We start from the raw sequence: 18,934 nt of genomic DNA, 5'->3' as shown, positions 1-18,934 counted from the left end.
GCAGGTGAAGCCGCCGAGTGTGACCCTCCTAGGGCAGCCCCCGCAAGCTCAGTTGCCAGCTCTGACGGCCAAGACGGCCAGTGCACTGGTCAGCGCAGAGCTACCCTCCCTGGTGGCCGCCGTCCAGCCTCCCAGGCCCCCCCTCCTACCCTCTCCCTCCTCACCTGGCGCTCAACAATCTTGCCAAGCCCCCCAGTGGCCACACCTCTCTCCTCTCTCCGTGGAGCCAGGGGGAGCTTGGGCGCCTCTGCTGTGGGGCACACCCCTGGGACTTTGCTGCACCAGCCCGCAACCCATGACACCCGTGACCCCTCGACACCCGCAACCCCTCGACACCCATGACCCCCCCATTGGGGCCCCCAGACCCTGCCCCCCACCCCCACCGAGTGACCCTTGCTTCTGCGACCCCCGCCCCCACCCCATGATCACTGTCCCAGCCCTGCGACCCCCTCCTCCACGACACCCCACGCCCCGCAATCCTTCCCCTCGACCCCCATCCAGAACTCCCACCCTGTGACCCCCGACACCCGCGGCCCCCACCCCAGGCCCGCCCTGTGAATCCCCACCTGCTCCGTCCCCTGTGGCACCCGTTCTTTCTGTGTGGAGGCCTCGCGGCCCTTCTAGGGAAGCCCCCCCGCCCCCCACCGAGGCCTCCTCTCACTAACGTGAGGGTCCAGGGCAAATGCCATGTCCTCTCAGACGCCCTCCCTGGCTGCTGCCCCTCCCTCCCGCGGCGTGTCTTCCCGGCCGCTTTGTCCCTAAGGTCTGTCCCTGAGGTCGTGCATCCTGTGCGTGCCCCTCGAGCTCGGCTCCTTGGGGACCGGCCTCTGGCTTCTCCGAGCCTGTCCTCCCAGCTCCTGGGTCTGTGAGGTCCGGCCGGGGAGCCGCGGGCCAGCTGGGTGCACCAGACCCTTTCCTGTCCTGGCTGCAAGCCCAGGTGGTCACGGTCCCCCCCCCCCCGCAACAGTCGTCTCAGAAAGCCCCCTGGGTGGCCTGCCCTCCAGTGGTGGGTGGACACGCGCTCGCCAGGCCCCTGGCGGGCAGCTGGCCAGAGGCAGCGCCCGGCGTCCTGGCAGAGAAGCCGGTCTCACCGTGCGGCCGCCCCAGCTGTCCCCAGCGACCACGGGCCGACCTCTCTGGGCCGTGCAGGAGGCCGGACATGCAGAGGGGCTCCGCCGGCCCTCGCCCCGCCCCGCCCTCGCCCTCGGTGTCAGAGGGTCTGGAATAGGATGGGGGTGCTTTACAGAGCAGAGAGGCCGAGGCCTTTGTCCAGTCATGAGGAGGAGGGGAGAGAAGCTTCCAGAGCACTGAGCTGATCCCAGCACATTGGAGCAATAAAGCACAGCCCCAGACGAGGGCAGACAGCTGAAGCCTCGAGGTCTCCGCAGGCGGGGGGCATGGGGGGGGTTGTGCGGGGTGGGGGGAGGCTCTGGCTGCCTTTCATGTGGGCCTGGGGCTGTGGCTCCTGCTGGCCCCCGGAGTGCAGCTAGGGACACAGTCGCCTGGCAGCGCCTGGGAGGGGCCCCGGCCAGGACAGGCCTCCCTTGGAGCCCACGGCCAGGGGCTGGGAGGGGCGCGAGGTCTGGACGCCCGCCTGGCAGGCAGTGCGGGAGGTCCCCGGCAGGAGCGCTGGCAACCGGCGCTGAGACAACAGCCTGGCGCCTGCAGGTTCACATGCGCCGCGGACTCCCCAGGCAGCAGCACCCCCAGCCGCTGGCGCAGCATGGGCGAAACAGCCACAGGGAGCAGCCTGGCCCTGGCCCGCGGCGGCCGTGTCCGTTCCTCCCTGCACCTCAGTTGGTCTGCAAAGCGGGGCCCGTGTTCCGGCTGCCCAGCATCTGGATCACAGCCGCTGTTGCTTCTCGGCCTGTGAGAAACCCAGACGGGTTCATCACCTGGCCCTCAACAGACCCACCAACCGGTATCACTCAGCCCCAGCCTCCATGCACACACGACCACCCAGGACCCGAGGACAGGCCAGGCCGGGGCCCGGAGAGCTCAGGGGTGGCTGTGGGAGGATGACCAGACTGGAAATGTCCCTCTTCTGGAAAATGCCGTCTCCTCCACACTGACCACTGCCCTTTTGGAAGAGAGGCTGGAATGTCCACGTGACTCAGGCAGGCCCCTCTGACTTCACAAATGGGCTGCGTTGGGGCTGCGGCGGCGGCGGGGTGGCCGGCTGGGTGGTGCTGGATGGCGCCAGCCTCAGGTCCAGTGGGACAGCACCTGTTAGGGGGGAAAAGGCTGTCCCAAAGCTAATTCCATATAGGCTTTGTGGACTCCACCCCCACCCTAGGTCAAAGCCAAAGACACTGGGAACTCCAAATCCCATCCCCACCAAAGGGAAGGTGGCTGGGACCTGAGGGTGGGGTTAAGCAGCCAGGTGGATATAAAAGGCAGACACGTGGGCTTTGGGGATCCCCCATTTTTGGCTCTCCGCCAGCTCGCAGCGTCCAGCCAGCTCTGAGAATGACTTTGGGTTTCCAGGTCGTCGGATCGGGTAGGACGCATTAAAGACTTTATTTCCCTATTTTCTCCCTGAGTTGTACATTTTCCTTATTTCTTTTTCTCTTGTAAATAAACCTTTTATTAACCCTTTTGTGTGTGTCTGTAGTAGAGTATTCATAAGTCCCCCGCAGGCAGTAGGACTGAGGGCAGCCGCTGCCACCCTTGGGATGCGCCAGCCTGGCATGTGGACCAGGTCAGGCTGAGGTCACAGACACCTGCTGGGGGTACCCTCGGGAGGCCCCGCCTGGGTCCCCAGACTCCATAGCTCCGTTTGCTTATCTACTTCTTGTCACCAGAAATCACCTTTCTGGCAGGCCTGACGTGAGGCTGGCTTCGCCGCCGGCGCCTGGCCCTGGCCTGTGCCTGGCCCTGGCCTGTGCCCTCCTCTCCCTGCAGCCCAGCCCCCGCCCCCTTCCTCGGCTCAGCACGCAGACCCCCATCTTGCCCACTGACTCAGAGCAGGCATCCTGGGGAGTCTGTGCCAAGGTGAGACCTGCCCTTTCCTCGCTGGTCTGGGCATGGCCAGCACGAGGGGCGCCTGCAGGGCTGGAGGTGGTGGGGGGAGTGCACACAGGCCCCTGCGCCCCAGTGCTTCCGGCCCAAGGCTCTGTGAGGCCATGCCACTGTGGCTGTGGGAGGTGACTGAGTGGGAGGCGACTAGAGGCTCTGGCCTGGATTCACATAAGTGCCTCTGGGGTCTGGGAGCACGGCCACCCGCTGGGTCCCCGCTGGCTGGCTCCATGCTCTGCCCCCTGCGGCTGGAGGGAGCGGGAAGCTGCTTGGGGAGAAGCAGCGGGAGCTGGGAGGCCCAGGCCTGCACTCAGGGCATAGTCTGACCCGTGGGGACAGCTCCGCTTCACGGCAGGGCAGCCTGTGTACAGGTGGGTAGGCGAGGCACAGGGTGTGGAGGGCTGCCTGGCCTCACGCAGGTGAGGTGCCTGTGGCACCGGCTCAGACCAAGGGGAGTCCTTCCAGCACCCCCCCCCCCAGCTGAGCCCAAGCAGCCGCCCTCAACAGCCTTCACTGTCACCCAGCCCCAGCCTTGCAAAGGGCCTGAGTCTTCCTGCCCCAGCGGGTCTGGAGCGGGCCTGGGAGCTGCCCCAGGGGCTGGGGATGCCACGCCCTCTGCCGGCTGCGAGTGCCCACACCGAAGGGCTTCCTGGGCCAGCGCTGGGCCTGCCGGGCAGCTGAGACCATGGCCCAGGCCCCCAGGCCTCCCTCAGCTGGCTGAGCTGCAACTCCGCCCTCCGGGCCCATTCAAGCCCATCTGTCCTCTGTGCTTGTCCTCTGTCCCCCAGGGCAGGGCCTTTGTCCTGTGGCTGGGTGTGAAGTGGGGAGAGAGGCACTTCAGAGCTGCCTGCCTGCCCCCAGTGTGCCAGAGCCACAAAGCCCAGAGAGGGGATGAGGCTTGCCCAAGAGCACGTGGGGGGAGGGGAAGCTCCTGTTCCCTGCAGGGGTCCTGTGCCCTGAGCTCATCTGTGTCCAGGCACAGCCTCCTCTGGGAAGCCCTCCTGGGTGTCCTAGTTGGGCGTGACCTTCATGTTCTCTGCTCTTAGAGGCGCTTTCCAGGCTTAGCCTTGTCTCATAGTGGTGCCAAAGGACAGCCCCCCAAAATGTCCCCCCACCAGACGGCCACCCTGGCATGTGGATTACCCTGGCATGTGGATTATGTCGAGCTAAGGTCAATGGAAACCCTGCCTGGGGTGGTGGGAGCCCCCTCTGCTGGGGCCCTCGGGAGCCACGTCCGTCTCTGTTGAGTCCCTAGGAAACCAAGGAGTATTATGTGTAAATAAGCTCTGGCGCCAGAGACAATTAATTCACTTCACCAAGTCTCCTGAGGTCCCGACCCCTCCCCCCCACCGCACTGAGGGAAACTTTCCCACTCCGGGTCTCCTTGGTGGAGGCCTAGAGGCCTCCTGGGGAGCCTTTAACAGTGGGATGGGAGCTGGGGGGCGGGGAACCCAGCCTCCGTCTGCCTGCAGTGTCCAGGCTCCCCGGTGATGGCCATGTGGAGGCTCCCGGGCCGTGGCTGCCTGGAGTGGCTTTTCTGTGCAGGGGCTGCCCGCTCTCCACAGAGGCGCCAGCCACCCCCCTCAGTCTCTCTCCAGGCCACGGGGTGCCGGTGCCCCCATGCGTGTCCACCCGAAGGTCAGCGTTTCCAGGTGACCTGGGGAGCATCGCGGCCACCATCCTCAGGCCTCTGGGGTGGACACAGGCGCTGACTAAGGCCTCCGGGGTGGACACGGCGCTGACTCGGCTTCTGGGGTAGACATGGGCGCTGACTCCCTCTGCGGTCTGGAGAGCGGTGCGGGGCAGGGGAGTGCAGGGGTGTGTCTGCTACGCCGGGGGCCTGTGGCCAGGGGAGCCATGCTGGACTCAGCTCGTGCCTGGACTTGGCCGCAGGGGTTCAGTGCGGTGGGAGGTGTTGGTGGGCGAGTGCCCTGAGGCCAAGGGAGCCCTCCGCTCACCCCTTGCTTGCACTGCCCAGGGCCGCTCCCCTCCTGGCCATGCCTGCCGTGGGGCGGTGGGGGGGGGGGGGATCTGTAGCTATCACAGCCTTGAGTCTCGGGTGAGCCTGGGGCCGGGGCCCCCAGGCCAGGCGGTTTCTCCCAGCCGGGCAGGCCGGAGCTGCGTCTGTGGCAAGGTTTTCCTCGGGGTCCTGACCATGGCAGCCCGGTGACCAGAGAAGCTCCTGGACTTGATAACGCCCAGTGTTGCTGGAGCCCGTTCTGCTGTCCGTGGACTCCCTACCTGCCCTAACATGCTGCGCCTGCCTGTGCCAGGGATGACCTGCCGCCAGGCAGCCGGAAGCTTCCTGAGAAGAGACTTGCTTCAGCTGAAGGGCTGGGCCTGGTCTGGGGCAGGTGGCTGCCTCCTGCTGCTCAGGCCTGTGTCCACCCTGCACTGTCCCGGCCCGGGCAAGCCCAGCAGCGGCCCCCGTGCTGAGTGAGTGGTGGTCATGTAACAGGGTGGTCCCCAGGAAAGAGGGAGGTTCTCTGCCCCACCCAAGGGAGGGTGGAGCTGAGCAGGAAGAGGAGAAGCTGCAGAAGAGACTGAGGAAGGAAGCAGGATGGAGCCAGGAGACCTGGAGGAGGCGCATGGAGCCTAGAGACACGTGAAGAAACTGCGCTTGTCTTTTGGTCGTGGACTGGGTGACACAGATGTGGGTGAGACCCGTGGGGAGGTGACAATGGCAGCTTTTATCTTGATGTTGATTTTGCTCCTTTCCTTCCGGGCTTGTCTGGTTGTTTCTGGCCCTTTTCTGTGGGTCCCCACTGGAAGATGCTTTAGACTTGTGGCAGGCTTTGGGGCCTTGTTCTGGGCCGATCCCATATGGATGGAGTTTTACCCACGAGGGGACGGGTAACTTTGGGTGCTTCATTTAGAAACTAGACTCTTTGCCTTTCCTGTATTGTTTCCTAGTTTTATTAAAGTTCCTTCCCATTAAAGTCTCATGTGTTTTGTGTTGATGCGGCGGATGGCAGAACCCATTTAGAATAGGCAGGTTTGCCGGGTGTGGGCTGCCCCTCTCCCTGTCCTATAACAGCCATGCGGGGGCGGAGGGCATGGGCAGGCCCGCCAGGGAGGGCGGGGGTGGAGCTGGAGGAGCAGGAGTGGAATTGCTGGGGAGCTTGGGAGCACGTAGGCACCTGGGCGAGATGGTGCCGAAAAGCCTGGAAGTAAGCCCGGGATGGGCAGGCCCCGAGTGCTGGGCAGGGGAGAGTGTGTGGGTCAGCCAGCAGGACTTGCACTTGGCCTTGTGTGGGGACTGGGGGTCTGCGCAGGAAGATGGCTGTGGTCTCAGTGGGTGGCTCTGGGAGCCTGGCTGGGCGGGGTGCAGGTGGGGTGACTGGCAGGTGGGAGGCCAGGTGAGGGGCGATGCAGGCCCAGATGGGGTGGCGGGGAGTGGGGCGAGGATCACAATGAGGGAAGCACAGGCCCTGGGGGCCACACTGTGCCTGCCCCAGGCGCCATGCCGGCCCGAGCTCTCTCGAAGGTCAGGCCTGACCGGACAAGGCTTCTTCGCGCGACTTGCAGTGGGTCCCGCCTGGCGGAGACCGTGGCCTCATGTGTTTTGTGTTGATGCGGCGGATGGCAGAACCCATTTAGAACAGGCAGGTTTGTGGGGTTTGGGCTGCCCCTCTCCCTGCCCTATAACATTGGCAGCTGCTCAGGAGCAAGCTGTCCCCCAGAGCTGCCCTGCAGCTTGCAGGCTTCAGCTTCTCTGGCTTCCACGTGGGAACCCCCCACCCGCCACGGCAGGCATGGCCAGGAGGGGAGAGGCCCTGGGGAGTGCAAGCGAGGGGGTGAGCGGAGGGCTCCCTTGGCCTCAGGGCACTCACCCACCGACACCTCCCACTGCACTGGACCCCTGCAGTCAAGTCCAGGCACGGGCTGAGAGCAGGCAGGGGCTTGGGGCCAGCCCTAGCGTGGGGGCCGCATCAGGAGGTGGGCGGTGGGTAGTGGTGAGTTCCGGGATGTGGTCAGAGCCTGGGAGGCACCATGGGCAGGAGTAGGGAAGGGGCAGGGGGTGGCCAGCACGTATGTTGCGTCAGGTTGGGTCAAGTAGGTCAAATTGGAGCAGAGACCGGAAGCTGAGGCGGCTGGGAGGGGTGTCGGGCGGCGGGATTGGCAAGAGGTCAGCAGCGGAGCAGTCAGAGCAGGAAGGGGACCAGGAGGTGAGGCCAGGGCAGGTAGGGGGCCGCGGGGCCCTGCGAGAACTTTGCTTTCACTGAGTGCCACGGGGCTCTGAGCCGATGGCAGGAACTGGCTTCGCTTTCACGGGCTGCTCTGGAGGCTGCGCCAGGGTGACCCATTAGTCAGTGAGTGAGGAGTTGGCAGGAGTAAGGCCCAGGGTCCCGGGATAGGGGAAGGTCAGACTTCGACATTTCGAGCTCTAGGTGAACAGCCCCCAAGGAAGCGAGGCCGACCCTCAGCCCAGTGTGAACAAGGCTGCTCTGCTGGATCCGTGTGAGGGACAGTCCACCGGGGCAAGCCCAGCAGGATGCCGCCTGCTCAGCCCAGGGGGTGTCTCACGTAGTAGAAGCAGCTAGTTTGCACGGAGAGATTGGAGGTGCAGCTGGGAGCTTCGCTGACCACCACTGGTGTCCAGGCCGACTTCAGGCCCCTGAGTCTCGGGGTATTTCTAAGGCCTCTCGCTGCTGCACACGCAGTCCTCCCAAACCTCACTTTTCTTCCTGGGCCCAATCATGGGCCCAGCTTGCAAACGCCAGGGAAGAGACCCAGGGAAAGAAGGTGGCTCACAGCTCAAGTGACCCAGCAGCAGCCCCGCATCCAGAACCTGGCTTCCTAATTCTGCTCTCGCCGGCCACTAGCTGGGGACGTCAGCAAGCCCCAAGCCCCCAGAGAAAGCCCTTTCTGCGCTGCCTCTTTGTTCCCTGCTTGCACTAGAGTTTGAGGTCTAGACGTCAAATGAAGTTAGGCTCCCATGTGACCCCACACTTCTCTCTCCCCCCCAGTTCTCCCAGCGCCAGGGGGGGTCCCTGGCCCTTCACGTGGGGGCAGCAATGGTGGGGGAGTTCCCGGATCCCTTCATCATGGGAAAGGGAGGCTGACAGGGAGGGGCTGGGCTGCAGGGGAGGGGGGAAGCAGCGGCGTGGTGGGAAGTGGGGGAAGGACACGGGCTGCACTGTCTGCAGCAGAGGCTGCCGAAACAGAGAGCAAGTCCAGGGTGACCGCTGGCTTCCCAGCAACTGGGCGATGGAGGGCGGTGCCCTTCAGGGGCATGGGCAACACAGGGGGGCCCCCCTGGGCTGAAGGGGAAAGCGCAGAGTCCAGTTCTGGGGACTCTGAGCCACCCTGCCGCGGATGCGGAGGCAGCCAAGGCCCCTGGACGCGCCTGTGGCCCGCGCTGCAGGCCCAGGGCGCCCACACATGGGGTCAGCGAGGGGGCGGGAGCGGGCAGTGGACACCGAGCTGGCACACCAGGCCCCGCACGCACGCTCGCGGCCGACCCTCCAGCCCAGGGCCGCGTCTGGACGGTGCGGGGCGCAGCGCAGCCCGAAGGCCAGCCCCGGCGCGGGGCCAGCGGAGGCCAGGGGCAGCGGGGAGGGCTGCGCCGCGGCCCGGCGGGAGGCCGTGTCTCCACCGTGCCGGCCCGTGTCCCGGGGCGCGGCTGTCCCGCCAAGGCGCCCTGCGGGGACCCCGTTCCCGCGTCCACTCCGCGGGCCTGCGGCGCTGACAGGTGGCCCGGGGCCCGGCTCCGGGTTACAGTGGACAGTGGGGTCCGCACCACCAGCCCCGCGCCCACAGGTGGGGACCACGCGGGGGGGCGGCGCGGGCGGAGCCGGCGGGGGGCGGCGGGGACCCTCGGCCCCGGGACCACGCCCTCCGCGCCTGCGCCAGGAGCGCCGCTGACCCGCCCCGCCGCCGCCGTCTTTGTTCCGCGCCAGCGTCTCGCGAGAGCTGGCGGCCAGTCTCGCGGTGTTTGCGCGGCGCCGTCTCGCGGTGTTTGCGCGGCGCTCGCTTCCTTCCGGCTCCCTGCCCGGTCCCCCGTCCGGTCCCCCCGCCCGGCCGCCCCGCGGGGACTATGCTCGCCGGCGATGGACGCCCCCCGCGCAGGTGGGTGCCGCCGTCCGGCCCGGCCCCGGCGGGTGGCGGGTGGCGGGGCCTGCGGCCGGCCGGCCGGGCGCCGCCCGTGCGAGGGCCTGGCCGCCGGGGTCTCCGCCGCCCCGCTCGGCCCCGACGCCGCCAGGCCGGCGCTCCCCGGACGCGCGCCCCGGGCCCTCCGCCGGCCCCAGGCGGCCCCGGCCCCCCCGCCCCCGCGGCCCGCGCCGGCCGCCTCCCTCGGCCCTCGGCTTGCTTCGCCTTTGCCCGCTGCCCCCCGCGCGAGGCCCCGCCGCACGGGCTCTCGGAACCGCGTCTCCCTCCGAGGAAGTCGTGGCGCCCGCGGGCCCGGGGCTCCCTGCCCGGGCCCGCGCGAGCCTCTTCGAGCTCGTGACTTTGCCGGTGTGGCTTGGCAGGAGCCCCGGGCTGGGGTTATTCTGGGCATGAGCGACGCGGGCCGCCACGGTCAGTTACCGTAATTACGTCAAGCCAGGCCCCGGCCGCTCGCCTGCCGACGTGGGGCCCCGCCGCTGGGGCGGACAGTTCCGCTGGACACGGCGGGCTTCCGGGACTTTCACTTTGAATATGGGACTTTGTGGCCAGCTGTGTGTAACAAAAGTTTTTTTTTTTTTTCCCCCCTCCAGGAAATGCCTTTGAGTACCTTATTGAAACATTAAGTGACAGTTCCCATAAGAAGTTCTTCAATGTACCTAAACTTGGAGGCGCCAAGTATGGTAATGTTGCTTTTTGGGGGGCTCGTTTAGTTTGTAGTAATAAATATAGGGTTGTCAAGCTGAGATGAAATTTTACTTACTCCCATGATGTTGTAAGAAGTACATCTATACAGATCTCGATAACTTTTTTTGAAAAAGATTTGTTTATGCGTACAAGAACTGGGGTATGGGCCAGAGGTGCAGGGTGGTGAGACGATTCACTAGAGACAGAGTGGGGAACAGAACAGGCAGACTGACTGAAGTATACTGCTGAGGGGAGCAGCGGGGAGACAGGAGAGGTCTGCTGTGCCCTGTGGCACAGCTCCCTGTGCCCGTCCAGCTCCCTGGCTGGGGATGGAACTCAGGCTGCAGCGGCTGTGGACAGCTTCACAGTGCTGCCACTCAACCCTTTGCGCCACATCTTTAATGGTTCATCTTTAATGTTTTTTCCCCTTCATTTTATTATGAACATTATGTTTGCTATTTTTTTCTATAGATTTGATGGAATTAAATGTTCTAGACTGGCACTATCCATGTGTACATGTACGTGGTGAAAAGACTCGTATATCTTAGAGTATTGCAGAAAATTTCTGTATAAGAATCAAGCTCCTGTCCAAAAATAAACAGCCTATCAAAATGGGAGCAAGCGCCTTCCTAGGCAGGTTAGGCTGAGCCGCCTGGCCAGGCCTCCGCCCTCATCTCTTACGCACTTTGATCTTGTCCCTTCAGCGCTGATGAGTTTGTGTTAGTTTTGAAAAGGAAACAGCCAAATTGATCACATGCAAAAAAGGTGTTCCTTTAGTTTGCCCAAACATGTAATGATTGTGGACTGGAAAATTTTTAACCCGTATTGTAATAGCTTAATATAGTAAAGAAGCATGAGGGTGATCTTAAAAGCATAGGTACTTTGTGTGGATAATTTGTGGGAATGTGCTTCTATTTTCCAAATGCAGGGAACCCGAGAACAACTGTAAAACGCATTGAAAGGAAGGGCTAGTAATGCAAAGGCTACGTTATCTCTGAAATCAGCATGTTGGGCACATACACAGAGCTGAGTTCCGGAGCACCTGGGTTTTCATAGCCATGATGAGTACAGGAATAGGACACCTGACAATGCAAATGCTTTCCAAACAAATTTGGTTTTTCTGTGGGGTTAAAACCTGTTATTTCCAGAGAGTGATTATTATGAGAGGTTCATTATCAATTATTTAGTATCTCCGTAATTATTTAAGAGGGAATAAAACTTATAAGAGTTGACTTTGAAGGAAAGGAGCGACCTGTGTGGACAGTTGGTTTATTATCAGAATACAAACTCCTAGTGTTTTTGGAGTTTTTGCAAATGTGTTGCCATTTTGTGCACAACCGTCCAGGCTCGCCCGTCCCTCCGAGTACATTAGCCTTGCATGACTGGGCTGTGGTGGGGTTCACAGCTGCTCCAGTTATCTTGCCAGAAGGGACACGCGGCCCTGTCCACCTTCCAGTCTTCTCCCGTGGGCCCTGCAAAAGCCTGTGGGTTGGGAAGTAGCGGACGGTCTGCCTGTGGTCTTCACTCCAGTGTGAGCTCCCTAAGGCTTGCTCACACACGTGTGCCCGGGCACTTGCCACTGTTGCACGTTGTGTCCAGGGCTCTGTCGGTTTTAACTCTGCTTTTGCTGACAGTTTCTGTTCTAGGTTAGGCCCTGCTACTTCACGGCGAAGGCACCACCTGCCAAGTGAAGTTGGCTCTGTGTGACGGTGGGCGGGCCTGGCCGGAAGCGCATCTGGAGAAAGGGGCAGGGCCATTTCTCTCCGGGGGCTTCAGACTCCTGCTTCCCTCCACTCTTCTCCCTCAGCGGCAAGAGCCTTTGCGCCTGCCCCTTTGCACTTGGCCCAAGGTGGCAGCCTCTGTCCCTGTCTTAGCTCTTGACACCTTCCTGGCTCAGTCCCTGTCTTCATGGCAGCTGCCTCAGCCTCAGACCTGCTTGTCCCAGGGTGTCCTGGCCGCTAGCCGTGGGCCGCTGGCCTGCCAGGGATTGGTTGTGGTTGTGGCAGGGGCAATATAGGGAGGACTATCCGCTCCTGGGTAGCCATTCCGACAGACTCCACGCTTCCCAGGAGCGAAGAGGAGTGTGAGCATGTCCGCACCGTCGCCAGCCATAGGTATCTGTCTTGTCTTCTCTGTTGGCCAGTGAGTGAGGATGTGACAGAGCAGGACTTTGTTTTCTCTTCTGACATTTCCAGGCCTCTCGTTAGTGATAGTACAAAAAATGTTATGTGTTCAGCACGGACCCGGTCTAGCTTGGGCTGGCTGGAGACAGAAACAGGCCTTGCTGGCCACACAGCACTGCCCGGAGCTTCTCGCCCAACTCCGGCCGCCGGGGGCTTTTCCACTTACCCTGTGGCAGCTCCAGCAGGTGCGAGCCGGGTCGCTGGCCCTCCTCAGGGTGGACTCCCTCCTTGGGCCTCAGGTAGAGTTCCCGCAGTCAGAAGATGTCTTTCATCCTGTGACTGTAGCTGTCGGTGCTGCCTAGGCCAGGACTCTCAGGCTCCAAGACTGTCTGCGCTGCGATGCTGTATCTCTGCTCCATACAGCTGAGGGATGTGAGGCTAAACCTGTGAGTTTGCCTGACTCTGCATCTTCCTGGGGAGGTGATGCACCCTCAGGTGCCCCCAGCACTGCTCTGTTCTCCAGGGGCAGCAGTAAGACTCAGCCATGCTGTCTGCTGTGCCCGTTCTGTGTGGTCTGCCCTCCATGTGTGGGGTGGGTGGGCTGGGGGGGGGGGGCTTGCGCATTAGGCAGCAACCCTGAGGCCCGGGCCGGCTGGGCGCGGTGTCTGCCAAGACCACCGAGGCAGCACACAGGAACCTTATGCCCTTGTTGGAACTGGAACAGACGGGGCCTCACTGCTCCGGTAGGGTGGAGGTCCCGGTCAGTGTTGTGCATTTTCTGGTATTTTCCTTGAGACTTGTATTTTTGTGTGAAAAATTTCCCCTTTTTTTTTCAAATTTTTTAAAAGATTGATTTATGCATCCAAGAGCTGGGATATAGGCCAGAGGTGGGGGTGGGGTGTGAGAGGATTCACCAGTGACAGGGTAGGGAACAGAACAGGCAGACTGACTAAAATGCACTGCTGAGGGGAGCAGCGGGGAGACAGGAGAGGTCTGCTGTGCCCTGTGGGTAGCTCCCTGGCCGGGGATCGAACTCATGCTACAGAGGCTGGTGATTGCTTCATAAGTGCTGTGCTTAACCCCTTGCACCACCAGAGAGGCCCCCTTTTTTCATTTTTTAAATATAAAATAAGAGGTGTCCGGGCCAGCAGCGTGTGTGGGCTCTGAGCTGAGAGACCTCACAGACTGCCGCGTGGGCACTGTCCCGCCGGAGGCGGTGGGATGTGTCATTCTCCCCACACCCGCCTTTGGTGAAAGTATCAGAAGTTGAGGCACATTTGAGAAACACTTTCCAAACACCATCGCTTGCCTGGCCGACCTTGGCCGTGCCCAGACCGAGCATGTTAGCATAAGTGGGCCTGATCATCTCTCTCAGCGTGTTCCCCAATGAGCGTCATGACGGTGACACAGCGTGTGCTGCCCAGGGTGGTCTGTGCGGAACCGTGGCCGCCAGCCCGGTCTGCATTTGTGCCCCCAGTGTGGGTTGCTGCCCTCCTCCGTAGCAGCCAAGGGGCCTCAAGCAGCTGCCTCCCTGGGGCCCTGAACATGCCAATATCAGCGGTCTCGGTGGTGGTGCCTACCTTCCTGGCCCCGGCTTCCACCAAATCAAGAGGGTGACGGTGCTGACAGCTCGTCATAGACGTGTGGTGACAGCTCATCACAGACGTGTGGTGACAAGTGATTACGCTTCTGCAGCTCAAGTTGCCATCGTGTCCTGGTTTCCACGTGCCTGAATATCTCCCCTTAAAGTGTTAGTTCTCTAGAGCCATAGAATTCTGGACATTCCTGGTTAGGGACAGCAGCAGTGACCCCATCCAGTTCTCAGCTGGATGGTGTGCGAACCCCCACTTTGGTGGGTGCGGTCAGTTCACGTCGCTGCAAGCTTTGGTTTCTGGGTGGGAGAAGGTGACGGACAGGAAGTCAGAGACGGACACAGACAGGCAGACGGCGCTTCGGCTGGCACTGGCCATGGGGCTCTGGAGAGGTCGGGAGAGAAGCTCCGCAGGACCCACCTTGCCGGGGAAGTGCGGCCCACCGACGCGGACCTGGTGAGGCGAGGGCATGGCCTTCATCGTGGTGCTTAATGAAAGACCAGTCTGCTGACATTTCTGGAGACCTGGTGGTGGGCAGCAGCGGTGGGGCTGCTCGATGCCCAGGAGTGTCACTTCCCTCGGCTCTGAGACACTTCTGCCCCAGACCCAAGTGGCAGCACCTGGTTTGCCAGTTGGGGTTCTCGGGAATGGACTCTTGAGCAGCCCTAACATCTACACTGGTGACTTTGCGCACGTGACCGGCGTGTTGGCGCGATGTGGGGCCGAGCGCACGCTTCCCGCTGCATGGAGACTGGACTCAGCAGTCTCTTCTGCCTCCGCGAGGACATTCTTAAGTGCATTGGCACCTGCGGGGAACAGTCTCCTGAGCCACATGCACTCTGGTGCCGTGGTCTCTGGGCCTGCTCGCGCCCGCTGTCCGCCCCCGGGGCATTCGCGCCATTGGCGCCCGCGCCAGTGCAGTGAGGGAAGCGGGTGGCGCCTGGGCTGACCTGCAGGTGCCCTGGAAGGGTGGGCCTCCCGGGAGGCGGGGCACACTGGAGGGCAGGTTGCGGGTCGGCATGGTGGCGACTTGGGCGAGAGTCCACAGGGGCCGCAGGGCCCAGCCTTAGTGGGGTGGCGATGGCAGACTCCCAGCCCCGGGAGACCTGGTGCGGGAGCAGCTGGGTGGGCGGCGGTGCTGCTCCAGGAGCTCTCGGCCATGGGAGTGACCTGGCGCTCGCTGGGCAGTTGCAAGATCGGGGAGTTTGCGAACAGATGCGTGTGCCTGCAGCCGTGTCCGGGCTGTGGCTGGATTTGGTTGGAGCTCAGGCACAGACCCCGGCTGCAGGGAACAGTCTGGAGTCATCGGCGATGACAGAGTCAGCTGAAGCCAGAGGAGCAGTCAGAACCCCAAGAAGAACGGTGTAGCCACCTGTGGGGTCAGGGAATAGGCGCTCTCGAGGGCGCCTGGCTACCCCCCTGTGCCAGGGGCTGCAGAGAATGAACACCTGACTCTGTTCCGTTGGCGAGGCTGCCGGTGTGGTGGCACCAAAGCTGGCGGAAGGCACAAGAGTCCTGGGCCAGAGGCGGCGCCACTCACTGCCTGTGGCAACGCTGTGTCCTGGTGCCAGCGAGGGTCACTCTACCCGGCCGATGTTGAGGGGTGGCGGGTGGGAAGGCTCTCGGGGACCCACCCCTCAGTGGCCTGCAGCAGGGGCACCGGAGTTCTCCACGTGGGTCCTTTAGAACAGCTGGGACCGGCCTGTCCCCTCTGCTTCTGGCCGCCTCCCCGCGGCCTGTGGGGGAGCAGATGCCGGGTTGTGGACACTGGAGAGGGTGTTTCCGGAAGGAGGAGGGTGCCAGCTCTGGAGTCCGGGTGAGCGGCCGCGAGTGAGGGTGGAAATGAGGTCGCTGTGGGCTGGACAGCGAGTGGACAGTAGGAAAGTGACACTGGGTGTAGCTCATGCCCAAAAATCGGATGAAAGCCTGGAGGAAGGATGCGAAGCTGCTTTTTGCTGGGACTGGGTGCTGCTCCTGTGCTGCTGGGCCGGCCGCTCAGGGACAACACCGGGCAGGAGGCCGCACTCCTGGCTGGGTGGCATCAGACGGGTAGACGCGGGCTCCTGTGGGGGTGGGAGGGGCCCGCAGTGCCTTCATCCGGGAAGGGCCGGCTCCAGAGCCGCTTGGTCGTGGACAGGCGCTTGGGGTGGGGACCTCGGGCCTGTCCCCTGCGGCCGGAGGATCCGCAGCTGCGTCCACTGGGGCTGGGCCTGCTCGCGGCTCATGTGGGTGAGCGCCAGCCTCCCTGCCTGGGGTCCCGGTGCCGGGCCTTTGTGCCCAGGGTCGCAGCGGACCTCTCGCGGGTCGCAGTTGGGGTGGGGCGCAGTGGAGCTTCTGGCTCGCCCAGGGTTTCCGCCCAGCGGGAGGCGGGAGAGCAGACGTGGATGCGGGCCCTGCGCTTGGGCTGACCGCACATGGAGAATCGTGTTCGCCTGAGCGCCTGTTGGCCCGGTGCTCTCTCCGCAGACGCGCTGCCCTTCTCCATCCGGGTGCTGCTGGAGGCTGCCGTGCGCCGCTGCGACGGCTTCCTGGTGCGCGAGGACGACGCGCTGGCCATCCTGGACTGGCGAGCCCGGCGGGGTGGCGCTGAGGTGCCCTTCTTCCCCGCGCGCGTGCTGCTGCAGGACTTCACGTGAGTGCGGGCTGTGCGGCCCCTCTCGGGCCCGCCGCCCTCTCAGGCCCTCCCCCCTCAGGCCTGCCGCCCTCTCAGGGCCCCCCCCTCAGGCCAGCGGCCCTCTCAGGCCCTTTCCCCCAGTGGCTCCCCCCCCCACTCAGGCCCTCTGCCCTCTCAGCCCCCCCCCTCAGGCTCATGGCCCTCTCAGGACCCTCCCCCTCAGGCCTGCTGCCCTCTCAGGCCTGCTGCCCTCTCAGACATTACCACCCCCCTTACCCACCTCAGGCCCAAAGGACTGTCCTGCTCCCTGTCCTCACTCCGTGCCCTGTCCCTCATGCCCTGCCCTGTCTCTGCCCCGCCCCTCATCCTCCGCCCCCGCAGCCACCAGCCTTGTCTTTTTGCTGGAGAGGCAGTGACTGGTCAGAAAAAAGCCCCGACCCCACCCCTTATGCACTTGGCTTGTCCCCAGGCATAAAATCCCGCCATCTCCTGGGCCCCTGGGGCCCGCTGGCCGAGGGAGGCAGGAGCTGCAGGAGCGGCCTCCCCTTGCAGATTCGGGGTGGTGCTGCTGCCCCAGTGCCAGGCACGCAGAAATCCCCGAGGGCAGAGCTCCCCCTTCCTTGGCTCCGGTCCCACGTCGGGAGCACTTTGGGGTCACGGGGGGATCCTGGACGTGCGCTGGTTGGAGCTGCCCAGTGGCCATGCTGGAGGAACAGGAGAGCCGTGAGGGAGGGTCTGGAGCTGGGGCAGCATGAAACCAGAGCAGGAGAAAGCCTTGGCCGCTCCCCGGGGTCTTCTAAGTGTCATCCATGTGTGCTTCGGTGTGTCTGCCCTTCGCACTCAAGCTTTCCGGCCGTGTGTCGGAGTTGGTCCTACCCGAGCAGGGCACGTGGTCAGACAGGCACGCGAGCTCAAACTTTTTAAGCATAAAAATAAACTGATGTGTGTCAGTCATTCAGAACTGCGGTTTGTCCACTCTTTGTTTTGTAGCGGGATTCCGGCCATGGTGGATCTCGCTGCTATGAGGGAGGCGGTGAAAACGCTTGGAGGGGACCCTGGGAAAGTCCACCCCGCCTGTCCGGCAGACCTCACTGTGGACCACTCTCTGCAGATTGACTTCAGCAAATGGTACTTCATAGGGAACTGGGGAAACAGGCGTGGGGTTGGGGGTGCACATGGCCGGTGCCCAGGGCTGCGGTGGGGGTGCTGCTGTGTCGTGGGAGGCTGAGCAAGGCTGGTGCTGGCCAGGGCTGCTTGAGTCACTTTGAGTTAAACATTATTTTCATGTTTTTTTTATTTCTGCTGCAATTTTGGGTAGGAATTTCTAAGATTAGAATTTGCTTTTTGGAGTGAATTGTCCAAAATCTGTTTCTTTTTTTTAAGTTGATTTTTTTTTTTTTTTTTTTTTATTTTTTGGCGGAGAAGAACTGGGGTGCAGGCCAGAGGTGTGGGGGTTAAGAGGATTCACCAGAGACAGAGTGGGGAGCAGAACAGGTGGATCTACTGAAACACGCTGCTGAGGGGAGCAGTGGGGAGTCAGGAGAGGTCTGCTGCGCCACTTGGGTAGCTCCCTGGCCGGGGATCAAACTCAGGCTGCAGTGGCTGCGGGCAGCTTCATAGTGCTGAGGCTGACCTCTGCACCACCAGGGAGGCCCGAACGTGACGAGTATTTTGTGGGGCACTTAGAATTATGTTTTGTTTCTAAATTTAAGTGACCTGTTCTCGTGTGTGTGCTGGTGACCCGAGACGTGCCGCGGGGCCCGCGGTGAGCTGTGCTCTGGCTTTCGGCGTGGGCGTGCGCTCCCGGGGCAGCTCCTGTGTGTTGTCATCTTAGCTTCATTTCTGTTTCACTTAAATGATTTTCTTTTTTTGAATGACAGTGCGATACAGAATGCCCCAAACCCCGGCGGTGGGGACCTGCAGAAGGCAGGGAAGCTCTCCCCACTTAGAGTCCAGCCCAGGAAGCTGCCCTGCCGCGGCCAGGCCCCCTGCCGCGCGCCCTGTGACCCCGGAGAACCCGGCCGGCCCTCGGGACAGTGCTCCGCGCAGATCGAGAACACGCCGCTCCTGTGCCCCTTCCACCTGCAGCCAGTACCTGAGTACGCATCTGCGCAGACCCCCCGTCTGGCAGGGCACACCTGTACTTCCTGTATTGCTTAGTATCAGGAACAGTTTTAATATTTTTTTGCAAATATAATTAGTTTTTTAAGTAATGTAGGTAGAAAAATGGGATCTCATTTTAAGCTGTGAATTTTTCATTTCAGTGAATTTGAATTTGTGCCCTTTCCATGTTTTATTGTTAATTCCTACCTTTTTTGTGTGTTCCCCATTTGTACGTCCAGCTTTTCTTCCATGCCACATCACCTGTTTTTACCCACTGCCTTAAGAACTGTACTCACCCGTAGGTGAAGGGGGGCGGAAGGGGTGGGCATTAAGCTCATGACTGCAGGGGACAGAGTGGAGGCGCTGGCGGGGGCAGGGGTAGGTGAGACGGCCAGGGGTTAAGAAACAGATCTCGTTAGACACGTCATGAGGCTACAGATACTTGGCTGCCTCTTGGCCCCATGGAAAATAGCAGACCTGCCTGGGAGCGAATCCTGTTCCTAGCAGTTGGTTACAGTCCTTAATAGTTAACTTAAACAAAACAAGTGAAAAAGTCATACAGCTTAAGTTTTTATACGCTGTAGTCTCTGAAAGCACATTGGGCTGCGGAAAAGTCAAAGTCAGGACTTTTAAGGGTGATGTCGTTTCGTTTACTGCCCCGTGCCGTTTACCGCATTGCCAGTGGACTT

The 18,934-nt window shown here is 62.2% G+C and overlaps 1 protein-coding gene across 1 annotated transcript; it reads left to right on the top strand.

Annotated features, from left to right (window-relative positions):
* Nucleotides 1–9,071: 9,071 nt before the first annotated feature.
* Nucleotides 9,072–18,302, top strand: LOC311184239 (iron-responsive element-binding protein 2-like; the record flags this gene model as incomplete). The annotated part of the gene is made up of 5 exons (XM_084254079.1): nt 9,072–9,540; nt 9,720–9,809; nt 15,995–16,160; nt 17,133–17,270; nt 18,023–18,302. The coding sequence occupies 5 exons, from the start codon at nt 9,072–9,074 to the stop codon at nt 18,300–18,302; spliced, it is 1,143 nt and encodes a 380-aa protein (XP_084110205.1).
* Nucleotides 18,303–18,934: the final 632 nt, after the last annotated feature.

Source organism: Talpa europaea (assembly GCF_964194135.1).
Source record: "Talpa europaea genome assembly, chromosome: 14".
Lineage (NCBI taxonomy): Eukaryota > Metazoa > Chordata > Mammalia > Eulipotyphla > Talpidae > Talpa > Talpa europaea.
Note: the sequence above shows the minus strand (reverse complement) of the source record. Positions and strands in the feature narration are given on the sequence as shown.